General features: G+C 44.5%; 1 protein-coding gene across 2 annotated transcripts in view; it reads left to right on the plus strand.

Annotated features, from left to right (window-relative positions):
- The window catches only part of SPECC1 (sperm antigen with calponin homology and coiled-coil domains 1), a 287,606-nt gene that overhangs the window by 208,658 nt on the left and 65,448 nt on the right, over positions 1 to 13,500 (plus strand). For both annotated transcript variants that reach the window (XM_039227283.1, XM_039227284.1), the window contains 3 exons: positions 6,227 to 6,372; positions 7,746 to 7,846; positions 10,818 to 10,899. In XM_039227283.1, coding sequence (XP_039083214.1) covers positions 6,227 to 6,372; positions 7,746 to 7,846; positions 10,818 to 10,899 — 329 coding nt within the window. The remainder of the gene's footprint in view (positions 1 to 6,226; positions 6,373 to 7,745; positions 7,847 to 10,817; positions 10,900 to 13,500) is intronic.

Consider the following 13,500-nt stretch of genomic DNA (forward strand, 5'->3'; position numbering starts at 1 on the left):
ACTTTCCTAAGACTTGTGACCTTTTATCCTTGATGAGAGCCTTAGTGGCTGCAGATAATACCAATCTTAATTTTTGCCAGTAGATAAACAAAAAATGCTCTCTCATTAGTACTTTAACTTTGCATTTTCCCCGAGCATTTTTTATTTGTTAACCATTTGCATTTTATCTTTTTGAGAATTGCTTGTTTACCACTTTTGCTTAATTTTTTCACTGAGCTGATTGTTTCTGTCTTACCCATTTATAAATCAGCATTTTATTAGGGATGCGTATTTATTCCAGTATATTATGGGTCTTTTGGCTTTGGCATCTTTATCGGGGAAATTTTTATAATGTTACACGATATAATCTGTTAGTATTTTCTTTTACTGGTTCGGGGGCGAGGGGAGGGTTTGTTGTGTTTTGTTTTGTTTAAGATTTCCTCTACCCTAGCGGCGCCTGGGTGGCTCATTCAGTTAAGTGTCCAAGTTCGACTCAGGTCATGATCTCTCTGATTGGGAGTTTGAGCCCCGCATCAAGCTCCTTGCTGACAGCTCAGAGCCTGGAGCCTGCTTCGGATTCTGTGTCTCCCTTTATCTCTGCCCCCTGATTCCCACTCATGCTCTGTCTCTCTCTCTCTCTCAAAAATAAACATTAAAAAAAAAAATTTTCCCTACCTTAATCTTACACAAATAGGCTATCACATTTCCTTCATCTATTTCTTTCCCTCTCTCCCTACCTCTCTCTTTCTCTCTCTGTCTCAGATATTTGATCTACCTTTCTTTGTTTAGTCCAGTGGGAGGTAGGAGTCTTTTTCTTCCAGATGGACAGCCAGTCATGCCAGCACCATTTATGATCGAAACCACCCTCTCATCACTAAATCAGAATTCCACCTTTACGTTATTTCTATTTTGTCTGTATTCAGAGGGCCGTTCCTGATATGCCCTCGTTTCTTTTTGTCTTGAAGTTTTAAACAAAACTGCTTTAAGAAAATTTTAATGGGATTATTAGATTGCTGATATCATGTTTTAGACTTGGCCTTTCATCGTAAACTGTCATCTCTCATACATTATCCTCTTTTCTTGAATTTTGTTGTACTCTCAAGGCAGTTGCTATCAAGCATATAAGTCTGTTTCCTGTCATGAACTTACATATGTGTGCTCTCCCTTGAGTGCAGTTATTCCCTTCATTTTATGTTATGGAATGTATTCGTAGATCAGGGCATGTGTTTCGGTGAGGCAGATAATCGCCCATCGCTGCTTCTTGCTTAAATGGGTTAGTGTATCAGGGCCTGACGTTTGCCCAAGATTGGTGTCTATACGTTCTGCTTAGATCTGTACCCACTTTGCCTGACTACTGCTAAAAGCTTTTCGAATCTTAAAAAAGGATCCGAAGCGGGCACTCGGGTGGCTCAGTCAGTTAAGCGTCTGACGTCAGCTCAGGTCATGATCTCGTGGTTCATGAGTTCGAGCCCCGCATTGGGCTCTGTGCTGACATCGGAGAGCCTGAAGCCTGCTTCAGAATCTGTGTCTCCCTTGCTCTCTGCCCCTCCCCTGCTTGCACTCGGTCTCTCTCCTTCTCAAAAATAAAGGAACATAAAAAAAGTTTTTTTAAGGATACAAAGGAAGGTTTTGTTTTTTTTTTTAATTAATTTATTTATTTTGAGAGAGAAAGAGAGGAAGGGGCAGAGAAAAAAGGGGAGAGAGAATCCCAATTAGGCTCCCCACTGTCAGCCCAGAGCCCAACGCAGGGCTTGAACCCACGAACTGTAAGATCATGACCTGAGCCAAAGTCGGACGCTTAACTGACTGAGCCACCCAGACGCCCCAGAAGGAAAGTTCTTTAAGGTAAATTGGTGTTACATGTTGGAGACACAGAAGCTCAAATAGAGTACAGAGGAATAGGTTCAGAGTGGGTGCAATTCATGTGTCCAATTACTTCTCTGGTGAAACTAATTGTAGGAACCAGCATCCTGGGTCTGCTTTTGCCAGGTCATCATCCATTGTAGGGACATACTGTGGCTCCTCCTAATTTGCCCCTTTTTGTCCTTTTGCTTGGGATAAACCATCTCTGGCCTCCTCAGATAGTCCTATGTTAATGTCACCCAGCCCTTGCAGGAAGAATGCTCTGCGTGCTCAGGCCTTCCTGTGCACCTCGTAGGCCCGGCCCTCCAAACGGGCCATCACAGGAGCTTCCCCACATCTTCATTTTCTTTGAAAGGGAATCGGGAATAAAGCCTTTGTATTTACTTTCCATGCCACTCTCCCGCCCCCTCACTCTCTCTGCAGCAGGAAGTCTTCAAAGCTCCGGGCAAGTAGAAATGATGTCTTTCTGTAGCTTCCAGTGCTGATGCAGGATTTTTGCACCCGATTCTTACTGCTGGGATTTGGAGATCAAGATGCTTGTGTTCAAATTGCTGTCTTACCTTGCTTGTTTTTACTGTCATATATATGCTTCTACTGAAAGTCCAAAATGAAATTCGGAAAAACACGCATACCTGAGAGCCCGAAGAATACTCTCAAGTTTCTGTTTCGCTCTAGAGCTGCCAACCACGCTTAGATTCGTTTCACGCACAACAGTAAATACGCGGAGACGATGGCATTCCACGCAAGGGCCTAGAATGAGCAAAGGCACAGACAGAAGACCTAAAAGGAACAGAGCCTCAGGGAGCTAGGGTTGTAGTCCAGGAGCGAGGTGAGCAGAGGGGAGTCAGAGGTTAGAGGTCTGTATGACGCCAGCAGGTGCCTGGAGCTGGGCTCTACTCAGTCTTTCAGGAGCAGGACTGGTCTTTACAGATACTGACCTGCCAGTTATGAAGGCAGCAGTGGTGTGATGGAACCGTGCACAAGGGTCGATAACTTTTGAATCCTTTAAAACTAAGCATCAGCCTCCCCCGCCCCGTGGCTCCGTCGGTTAATTGTCTGACTTCAGCTCAGGTCATGATCTCACGGTTCGTGGGTTCGAGCCCCGCATCGGGCTCTGTGCTGACAGCTCAGCCTGGAGCCTGCTTCAGATTCTGTGTCTCCCTCTCTCTCTCTGCTCCTCCCCCGCTCATGCTCTGTCTCTCTCTCTCTCTCTCCCAAAAATAAAATTAAAACATTAAAAAAATTTTTAACTAAGCACACACAAGAGCTCACATATTCTTGGATCAACACCGACAAGGCCGCAGAGTGTCCTGTGTGATGACATAACCGCTGTGGGAAATCAGCCCCAATGGAAGACTGTGCTTTAACCAAACAAAGAAAGCAGTGAATTAGAGAGATTGGGTAACATTTCAGAAATAAAAGATGATTCCAGACACATGTGCATGTATGTTTAAATTATAACAAAAGGCATAGACGTTACACCAACGGTGAGTACACGGCCCTTGCCGGCGGCAGCGGTCATTCTCGGGTATGGGCTGCCCCTTCCTGAGAGCAGATTACTGCATAAAAATAAGAACAATGAAATCAATACTGATAGCATTTTTGTAAATTACATAGTGTTTTTAAGACAAATGGTACTTACTGTGGAGCTATGCATACTTTTTTTTTTTTTTTTTTTGGCAAAAATCATTCATTGTTATCATAGTCTGGCATTCTGGGATCAGATGGAGACACGCCTCACTTGCGTTGTTTTCAGCCTGCCCCTAAGTACATGGCGCTGTTTCACCCAAGAGGCGCCTGAATACAGAGAGGCTGCTCAATGCTGTGGGGAAATCAAATAGTGGGCGTATTGAAGGAAGGTGTGTTTGCTTGCAGTTGCAACTTCAAAACCGAGAAAGCTGTACTTCAGGGTGATTTAGGAGATTCTCAGAGCTCATTTGTTGATATGTAAGTGTGGGCCTTTTATTCAGATTGACCTTTGAACCTGACATGTGCCTTTAGGAGGTAATAGCATAGAACAAATGTTTAACCAGTAGTGATACCTTGAAGCTTTTTCCTTTATTTAACAGAATTTGCTACAATGCGCCTGGCTACGTGCTTCATACTTCTTAATATCCTTTATAGAATACAGAGTCTTATTCTTCTTCAGAACAGAGAAAATGTAATATTTCATTTATCGCCAGGGCAGTTACCGGTCGATCCCAGACAATCCTAAGACAGGCTGGTGTAAAGGAATTTCAGATCTATTTATGATTAAAGTACTGCACTAATAAAAACCAATAGCATTCTTAATAACTGTTTCCTACGGTTCTGCAGTTCAGGCTTTGCTTTGTGAGTCCTCCTACCCCCAACATGCACACACGTGCACATGTATACCTACACACGTGTGCACACACACACAGACACACGTCCCCGTTATAGAACATGGGCGGGGGGAGGGTTCAGTAGCTTCTCTGGTCTGCTTGCAGAGTTTTCTGCTACTGACTCTTACTGTTCTAGGCAAGCCGACTGATCATTTGAAATATAGTCTTGGGGTATCTCAAGGCCGGACGACGGGAATTGGCTCTTGTAGCCTTGCTGTTTTCTAAATGAGCCCTCCCATTAATCATTTGATCTAATGAATCACAGAGAAACGTAGGTAATTGAAGGAAATACCTTGGCAGAATGTAGCATTGTTCTCATTAAAATATCAAGGAACAAAATGAAAACGAATTTTGAAAAAAGATCTTCCTTTGGGGCGCCTGGGTGGCTCAGTGGGTTGAATATCCAACTCTTGATTTCAGCTCAGGTCATGATCTCACAGTCCATGAGTTCGAGCCCTGCACTGGGCTCCGTGTTGACAATGTGGAGCCTGCATAGGATTTTCTCTCTTTCCCTTTCTCTCTGCCCTTTCCCTACCTGTGTGCCCTGCCCCCTCTCTCTCAAAAAAAAAAAAAAAAAAATCATCCTTTGAAGGGTGCCCTGAGTTTCTGCAAAGCCCTTTTGGGAGCCTGTCCTTTAAACAAGTTGGTGAAAAAGTGATCCACTCTATTTCTGACCTTCCTTGGAATGGCCGGGATAGAAATTGGAGATTTTTTTTTCCTGCTTGTACCTAACCTGATTTCATTCTCTTTCTGCATATTCACTGCCTGATTTTCTACTATATAACACAATGGGGAAAATACAAAAATCAAACTCATTCAATTAAAAAATTTGAGGGGTGGGCGCCTGGGTGGCTCAGTTGATTAAGCATCTGACTTCGGCTCATGTCATGATCTCACAGTTCGTGAGTTTGAACCCCACATCGGGCTCTGTGCTGACAGCGGGGAGTCCACTTAGGATCCTCTGACCCCCTCTCTCTCTGCCACTCCCTGGCTCTCTCTCTCTTTATCTCAAAAATAAACATTAAAAACTTTTTTTTAACCCAACCCCCACCAGTTTCTGAAGTTCCTGGTGTTTTCTTTCAAGGAAGTCATCAGTTTATTGATTTTTTTTTCGCTCAAAAGAAGGGGGAGATGGAAGTGTAGGAGAGCGTGATTTCAGAGTTTTAAGATCTGCTTCACTAAAATGTATTCTGTTCACGTCCATCAGAGAGCAACAGAAGAAAGCTTTGAGAATTAAGGACAAGTAAATTCAACCACGGAAGCTTATGAGCGGCTAGATTGATTCAGGAAGATCAGTAAATAAATATTTTAAACTTCCACTGACCTTATTAAAATACACTGCCAGAAATATTCTGTTCGAGCCATTCTCATAAATTAGTCATCTTCCAAAAACAGCTGGTGGCAATTTGCTATAATAAAAAGAGCGGCGACTTAGAAATCAGAAGATTGGGAGGTCTTACCTCGGCTCGTTCACAGGGAGATTAAATGACACGCTAACACGTGTCCGATGAGGACACCATGCACAGGAGGATTGAATCAGATGATCTGCCTTTAAAAGACCCCTACATGGGACACCTGGGGGGCTCAGTCAGTTAGGCGTCCAACCTTGGCTCAGGTCATGATCTCATGGTTCACAAGTTCAAGCCCCATGTCGGGCTCTGTGCTGACAGCCCAGAGCCTTGAGCCTGCTTCGGATTCTGTGTCTCCCTCTCTCTCTGACCCTCCCCTGCTCGCACTCTATCTTTCTGTCTCTCTCCAAGATAAATAAACAGTAAAAACAAATTTTTTTAAATACTATTTCTGGCCATTCCCAAGAAAAGATCTCTGATAAAACTTGAGGACAGTACCTATGTTACTTCCCACAGAGGCAAGGCTGATACAGAAAACGGGATTTTAAATTTGGGCTTCTCCTCCCATATTTATTTGTTTTTCTCCACACTGATTCTATTCCCATCTGTGTCTCTTCCCCCCTGGGGGAACATCCTCCACCTTTTCAATTTGCTGCACTCTTTACCATGCAGACCTGTGAATGAAGAGTCAGAGCCCTCCGAGGTCGATGCTCCCGGCCGGTGGCACAGTGTCTATGTGAACAGAACGTCCCCGACGCCTTCGGAATCTGCAACCACCGTTAAGTCCCTCATCAAGTCTTTTGACTTGGGACGTCCAGGTATTTGATCATTTGGTCTCAGGAGCCAAACTCAAATTCAGACTGCGGCCCCACATATCACGCCTGCCTCTACTCCACACTGGCCCCGAATTAACGCAACCACGTGAGGCATCATTCCGCATGTAGCCACCGTATACGAGAGACTTCTGGGGCGCCTGCGTGGCTCAGTCGGTTAAGCATCCGACTTCGGCTCAGGTCATGATCTCACAGTTCGTGGCTTCGAGCCCCACGTTGGGCTCTGTGCTGACAACCAGGTCAGAGCCTGGAGCCTGCTTCGGATTCTGTATCTCCCTCTCTCTCTGACCCTCCCTCTGCTCACGCTGTCTCTCTCCCTCTCTCAGAAATAAATAAAAATAAAAAAATAAAGTAAAAAAAGAGGCTTCGGCAGCCTTGCTGAAGCCCCCGTAGGGCAACCCTGACGAGTCTGCGGCACACATGATAGTCCCCTCTTCCTCTCCGCCTCCTCCTTAGCTTTAATTCCAGACTTGCCATGTTCCTTTTCTGCCTCTGTGTCCTTTAAACTGAGGTTACCACTTCTTGCCTTCTTACCGTCTCATGAGAGTTAGGAGGGTCAACCAGAGGCTTCATTTCCCAGGAAATGAGGTGTTGAATCTATGCATTTGGCTCTCGTTGGACACACACACACACCCGCCCCCAGCCTTGCTCATTTTGCAACATCCTGTTAGACTTCTCTCTCCCTGGTCTTGTGTGCGACCACCTGTGTGGACCTGTCATGCCCGATCTGGATCCATTCCCAGCTTTTTCTGTAAATGTGTCTCTGGCTCACGGTTCACCGTGTTAACTCCGTACGTGAGAAAAACGCATGTGTCTTCTCTGTGCACATGAATATAGTAGATGGAAGAAGCCGAACGTGCGTCTCTCCAAAATGACAATGGATGTCTTCTGACCACAATAGAGTATGTGCCTGTGGTACAGGGAGGCTGGGGTGGTAGCTCATCCGAGGCTGTACCTGGTTGTCTTTGCTAAAATAGGTTGCAGCTAAGTTAGATGAAGATTAGACCGCAAATACTAAAAGATACTAAAGCCTGGTGACCACATTCAGTCTATGAAGATGGGAAATGAATGAACGATTAATGGTTTGGGCAAGAATGTTTCCTGTTCCTTCTTGCCTTAGATGCCTCGTCACGTCACTGTGTGTCCCACCTGTGAGAGCAGCCCTCAGGAGTTGACTCCTCCCCCCCCCCCACCCCCGTTCAGCACTAGTCCAGGGGAGGGAACAGAGTAACAGTCACACTTTACAGGCATCCTGGGATGCTGCCTTTGTCGCCACCCAAACAGTAACGAATGAGGAGCTATTACTTGCTGTCTTGACCTGAACAGCATATAACTGTCCCCATCTCTTTGCCTGGCAGGTGGAGCTGGACAGAATATCTCTGTCCACAAAACCCCCAGAAGCCCCTTGAGTGGGATTCCAGTGAGGACCACACCAGCTGCTGCCGTTTCTCCGATGCAGGTATGAGAGGCTGGGCCACGCGTGCGCTGGTCCGTGCTACGTGGTGTCATCATGGTGTCTTGCGCCCAGGCACCAAAGGGGAAGTGAAAACCCAATTAGTTTATTTTTGAGGCACATTGACCATCATCTTTAATAGGCATAGAATAATAATAATGAAACTTTTGTTAAAAATTACAAATTCTGGGCGGGGGGAGGCGCCTGGGTGGCTCAGTCAGTTAAGCGTCAGACTTCAGCTCGGGTCATGAGCTAGTGATTCGTAAGTTCGAGACCTGCATCGGGCTCTGTGCTGACAGCTCAGAGCCTGGAGCCTGTTTCACATTCTGTGTCTCCCTCTCTTTGCCTCTCCCTTGCTCTCACACACTCTCTCTCTCTCTCTCAGAAATAAACAAACATTTAAACGTTTTTTAAAAATTATGTTTCTGGGTCCTTGGGTGGCTCAGTTGGTTAAGCATCCAATTCTTGATTTCTGACAGTACAGAGCCTGCTTGAGATTTGCTTTCTCCCTCTCTTTCTGCCCCTCCCCTGCTCACGTGGGTGCACTTTCTCTCTTAATAAATAAATAAATAAATAAATAAATAAATAAATAAATATTTTTAAAACATTTTTAACCATTGCAATTCTGAGGCCTGATGAAGGTCCAAGAGAAGCACTGTAAACCTCATAGAATTTTGTCCATAATGTACATTTAAAGTTTTCAGTTAACTGAAGATTATAATTTTTACCAGAAGTGGATATTGAACTAGTTATTTTTCTCAAAGAATTGTGGGGTTTTTTTTTCAAAAGCACCCCAAAGAGAGAAAATGTTTCCAATTTGTAAGTTCTTTGAGTTCACTGGTTATAATCTGTCATTGCTGCCATCTTGTGAAGGTTCTAGATCAGAGCTTCTTGGCATTTTCTAAGGCCCGGGCTTTCAGTGTTATTAGTAACATTCAGCACACTCCTCCCGCTGAGCCAAGGGTAGTGTTGTCATTAACAAGTACCCTTTTAGGACATCTGGTTGGCTCAGTCAGTTAAGTGCCCAACTTTGGCTCAGGTCATGATCTCACCATTTGGGAGTTCGAGCCCCGTGTTGGGCTCTGTGCTGACAGCTCAGAGCCTGGAGCATGGTTCAGATTCTATATCTCCCTCTCTCTCTGTCCCCCGACTCTGCTCATGATCTGCCTCTCTCTCTCAAAAATAAACAAACATTGGAAAAACATATATAGCTTGAATGTATCCATATGCACACACCCCAGTAACCAGCACCAAGATAAGGCATTCTCACCACCCCACAAGGCCCCCTCATGCCACCACCCAGTCAGTCATCCCTTAAACTAGCCATTATTCTGACCTCCGTTATCCTAGGATCAGGGTTATGCTGACCTAACCCACTTAGGAGGGAGCGAGTTAAAAGTCTCCCTTGCTCCCTAGCCCCAGAAAGATCCACTGCTGATGGCTTGTTGTGTATCTTTCTAGACATTTTTCTTTAGCATAAAAGTGTGTATGGTTGGGGAAGGGGGAGGGAGAGAAAGTTTTATAAATTGGATTACACGTGTTATTCAGACACTGGCTCCTTTCATTTTGCTGTTGGAATGGAATCCGTGAGGGCAGGGATCTTTATCTGTTTTGCTTGCTGTCATATCTCTTGCCTCGAACAATGGCCGGCACGTAGTTATATCCCAGTAGGAGCTTAGTAAATATTTGTTGAATGAATGAAGGAAGTGACCAGAGATATCTTTACATGTCAGTATTCAGGAAAAAATACTTCTTTTTCTGTTTTAATTTTTTTAATGTTAACTTATTTTAGAGATAGAGAGGGAGACAGAGTGTGAGCAGGGGAGGGGCAGAGAGAGAAGGAGGCACAGAATCTGAATCAGGCTCCAGGCTCTGAGCTGTCAGCACAGAGCCCGACGCAGGGCTGGAATTCACGAACCATGAGATCATGACCTGAGCCGAAGTCAGATGCTTAGCTGACTGAGCCACCCAGGCACCCCCTCCTTCTATTTCTAAGGGTGAATAATATTTTGGTGTATGTAAATACCACATTTGGTTTATCCATTCATCTGTCCGTGGACATTTAGGTTGTTTCTGCCTCTTGACTATTGTGAGTAAAGCTGCAGTGAACATGGGCATACAAAAATCTCTTCTACATTCTATTTCATTTCTTTTTCAATATAGACCCAGAAGTGGGACCACTGGATTGTATAGGAGCTCAATTTTTAATTTTTTGAAGAACTCTGTACCATTTTCCATAGTGGAGACACCATTTTACATGGCCACCAGCAGTGGTGGTTTTAATTTTTCTGCATTTTGGCCAACACTTGTTATTTCCTTTCTCTCTCTGTCTTTTTAAAATAATGACCCTCTAACAGGTATGCAGTGATATCTCACTGTGGTCTTTTGCATTTCCCTGGTGATGAGTGAAGTTGAGCATCTTTTTGTATACCTGTTGGCCATTCAGAAACAGTATTTTTACACACCTCCTTGAATATACATAGAATTTTCTAGGAAGGTACTCACAACGCTGATTAATCGTGATTATTACCCCGGAAGAGAAGAGCCAGGTGACAGGAGTGAGAGGGAGACTCTTATGTGTTCTTTCTGTTTCTTTTGACGATTAGGCCAATCGCATGTATTACCTATTCAAACAAATAAGTAGGGTTTTTTTTTTAATGTATATTCATTTTTGAGGGAGAGAGGGTGAGCACAAGCAGGGAAGGGGCAGAGAGAGAAAGAGAGGGAGACACAGGATGCAAAGCAGGCTCCAGGCCTGACGCAGGACTCAAACCCACGGACTGTGGGATCGTGACCTGAGCCGAAATCGGATGCTTAACCCACTGAGCCACCCAGGTGCCCCTAAATAAGTTGTTTTAAAAGCTCCCTCGCATGATTCTGAGGAGCTTAAGAACCGCTGTGTGGACACACGTGCCTTGTTTATGCTGTTCCTGGGGTCACAAGCTCACCTATGATGCTGCGCCCTTTCATTTTTCAGAGACATTCAACGTACAGCAGCGTTCGACCAGCCAGCAAAGGTGTGGCTCCGCGTTTGGATCTTCCAGAACTTCCACTCTCAGGTAACACCTGAAACAGCAGATACTTTTGACTTCTGTTTTTGTGCGGTTAACTTTCCTTCTTTGCCGAAACCGAGCTGAGAAAAATAATCCACGGCATTTGTCTCAGACCATTGAAAACCCAAAGTGTTTGTGTGCTGGATGTTGGGTCCCATTTCCTGCAGCTATGCTTCCCGGGGTGCGTGTGTGTTCAGGAGGAATGTCCAAATTGGGGGCGGGGTTGTTTTTTGCTGAATCTCAAGGGAATAATTTATAATCTTTAGAAGAAACTATTTTAAGAAAAAAATTTTATGTGATTCTGGAGTCTGTTGCTTCCATAAGCCCTGAAATATTGCCTCTGAGCATAGTCCTCTTCCTGTTATTATTCCAGGTATTTTATTTTTTCTTTTATTTATTTTGAGAGAGAAAGTGTGAGAGGAGGAGGGGCGGACAGAGAGGGAGAAAGAGAGAGAGAATCTCCAACAGGCTCCCAGGCTCCACACTGTCAGCACAGAGCCCAACATGGGGCTCGATCCCACGAACCCAGAGATTATGACCTGAGCCCAAATCGAGTCGGACGCTTGACTGACTGAGCCACCCAGGCGCCCTTCAGATCCTGCTGATGAAGTGGTGGTTGAAATGCACAGTCCTCAGTGTCCCGTTTTTACCCCTGCTGCACTTCCATACTCGTGGCCCATGTGAAGTAGCAGTTGCCCCGGGTGGGGGGGGGGGAGACACAGGAGTGTGTTTGAATCTTGGCACTACCACCTATAGTCCAACTTTGGCCCCCTTATTTCACCCTCCATGCTGCGATTTCCTCATCTCTGAAATAGAAGTAATGCCGTCCAGGACGCCTGGGGAGCTCAGTGGGTTAAGTGTTCAACTCTTAGTTTCGGCTCAGGTCATGATCTCACAGTTTGTGGTATCGAACCCTGTGTCCGGCTCTGTCTGCCCTGACAGCACAGGGCCTGCTTAGGATTCTCTCTCTCCCTCTCTCTCTGCCCCTCCCTTGTGTGCATGCTTTTTCTCTCTCTATCTCTCTCTCAAGATAAATAAATAAACATTAAAAAAAAAAAAAAGAAAGAATACTGCGTACCTCATCGGATCGCTTCGAGGGCTGAGTGAACATGGCCACGTGTCCAGTGGGCGTTGTGGAAGTGCTGGCTGTTACCACTTTAGTGTCTGCTCCTTTGGGATCAGTTCACCTATCAGAACAAAGAGGCATTAGCAGAATGTTAAGCTTTTCCCCAAGTATTTACCCTAAAAATTTATGTATAGGACTCTCCAGTCACTACTGTAAGGAAACAAAAAAGATAAAAAAATGGACACGAACACTAAGTGAATTATTTGCCAGTGCCTACCGGAAGGCCAGAAATCTAGATCGCATAGATAGAAATCCTGTGTTGCCAAGCATCAGACGAAACTTCTGTAACAGGGTGTGAATCTAAAGGAATTCCAATTGTACTTCTTTTAGAGCACAAACACCATCAAGTTTATTCTGAAACTAATTGTTTCTGAAATAAGTTTTGGTCTTTCACTGGAAAGTTATTAACCATACCACCGATACCACCTTATTTTCTTTTCATGTTTGCATTTTGTTTTCTTTTTTCATGGAATAAGAGCATTTTAAACATAGATAAATACTGATACTGAGAATTTGAAGACTACCTCGGCCCATGCCCTGCATTTTACATGTGAAAGATCCAAGAGATCTTGGATCAATTAAGAGATTAATTGATTTGGGGCGCCTGGGTGGCTTAGTCAGTTAAGTCTCCGACTTTCGCTTAGGTCATGATCTCGCGATTCGTGGGTTCGAGCCCCGCTTTGGGCTCTGTGCTGACAGCTAGCTCAGAGCCTGGAGCCTGTTTCAGAGTCTGTGACTCCATTTCTCTCTGACCCTCCCCTGCTCACGCTGTCTCTCTCTCTCTCTCTCCTAGAAATAAATAAAAATATTAAAAAAAAAAGAGATTAATTGATTTATAACTGCCCCCACCCCCAATTCTGAATGGCTCTGGGACCAAGATAGGATTTTTTTTTTTGATTCGTTTCACCATGTTGCCTTTCAGTAGTGAGGCGGCTGATTGCCCTGATTAGCAGCCTCATGAAGAAGTGATAGCAGTTTATGTAGGACTTGATAATGACTTTAAGGAAGAAGAAGAAGAAAATGGCATCTAAGAGCAGAAGAGTGAGAAAAAACAGAAAGGGTAAGGGAGTCCAGTAGAGCAGATCATGATTTCTCTGCAAACTAGAGAAATGGAGGGAGACTAGACCAAGGTATTGGAAACCCACCCGATTTGAGTTCCTACACTTCCCATGTAGTGGAAAATGGGGAATAACTTGACTGTATAATACTTATAAAATGTACCATCTTAACCACTTTTAAGTGTATCAGGTGAGCTTTAGGTCATAATATTTGTCTTCTCTGTTCTTCCCGCTTTAAAATTTCCTTTAGAGTGGGGCGCCTGGGTGGCTCAGTCAGTTAAGCATCTGGCTCTTGACCTCTGCTCAGGTCTTAATCTCAGGGTCATGAGTTTAAGCCCTGCGTCGGGCTCCCCACTGGGCCTGAAGCCTATTTGAAAAATTTTTTTTTTCCTTTTGTATAAAGAAACCATTTTTTTAATTGAC

The sequence above is a fragment of the Hyaena hyaena genome, unplaced genomic scaffold (assembly GCF_003009895.1).
Source record: "Hyaena hyaena isolate Hyena2069 unplaced genomic scaffold, ASM300989v1 scaffold_27, whole genome shotgun sequence".
NCBI lineage: Eukaryota > Metazoa > Chordata > Mammalia > Carnivora > Hyaenidae > Hyaena > Hyaena hyaena.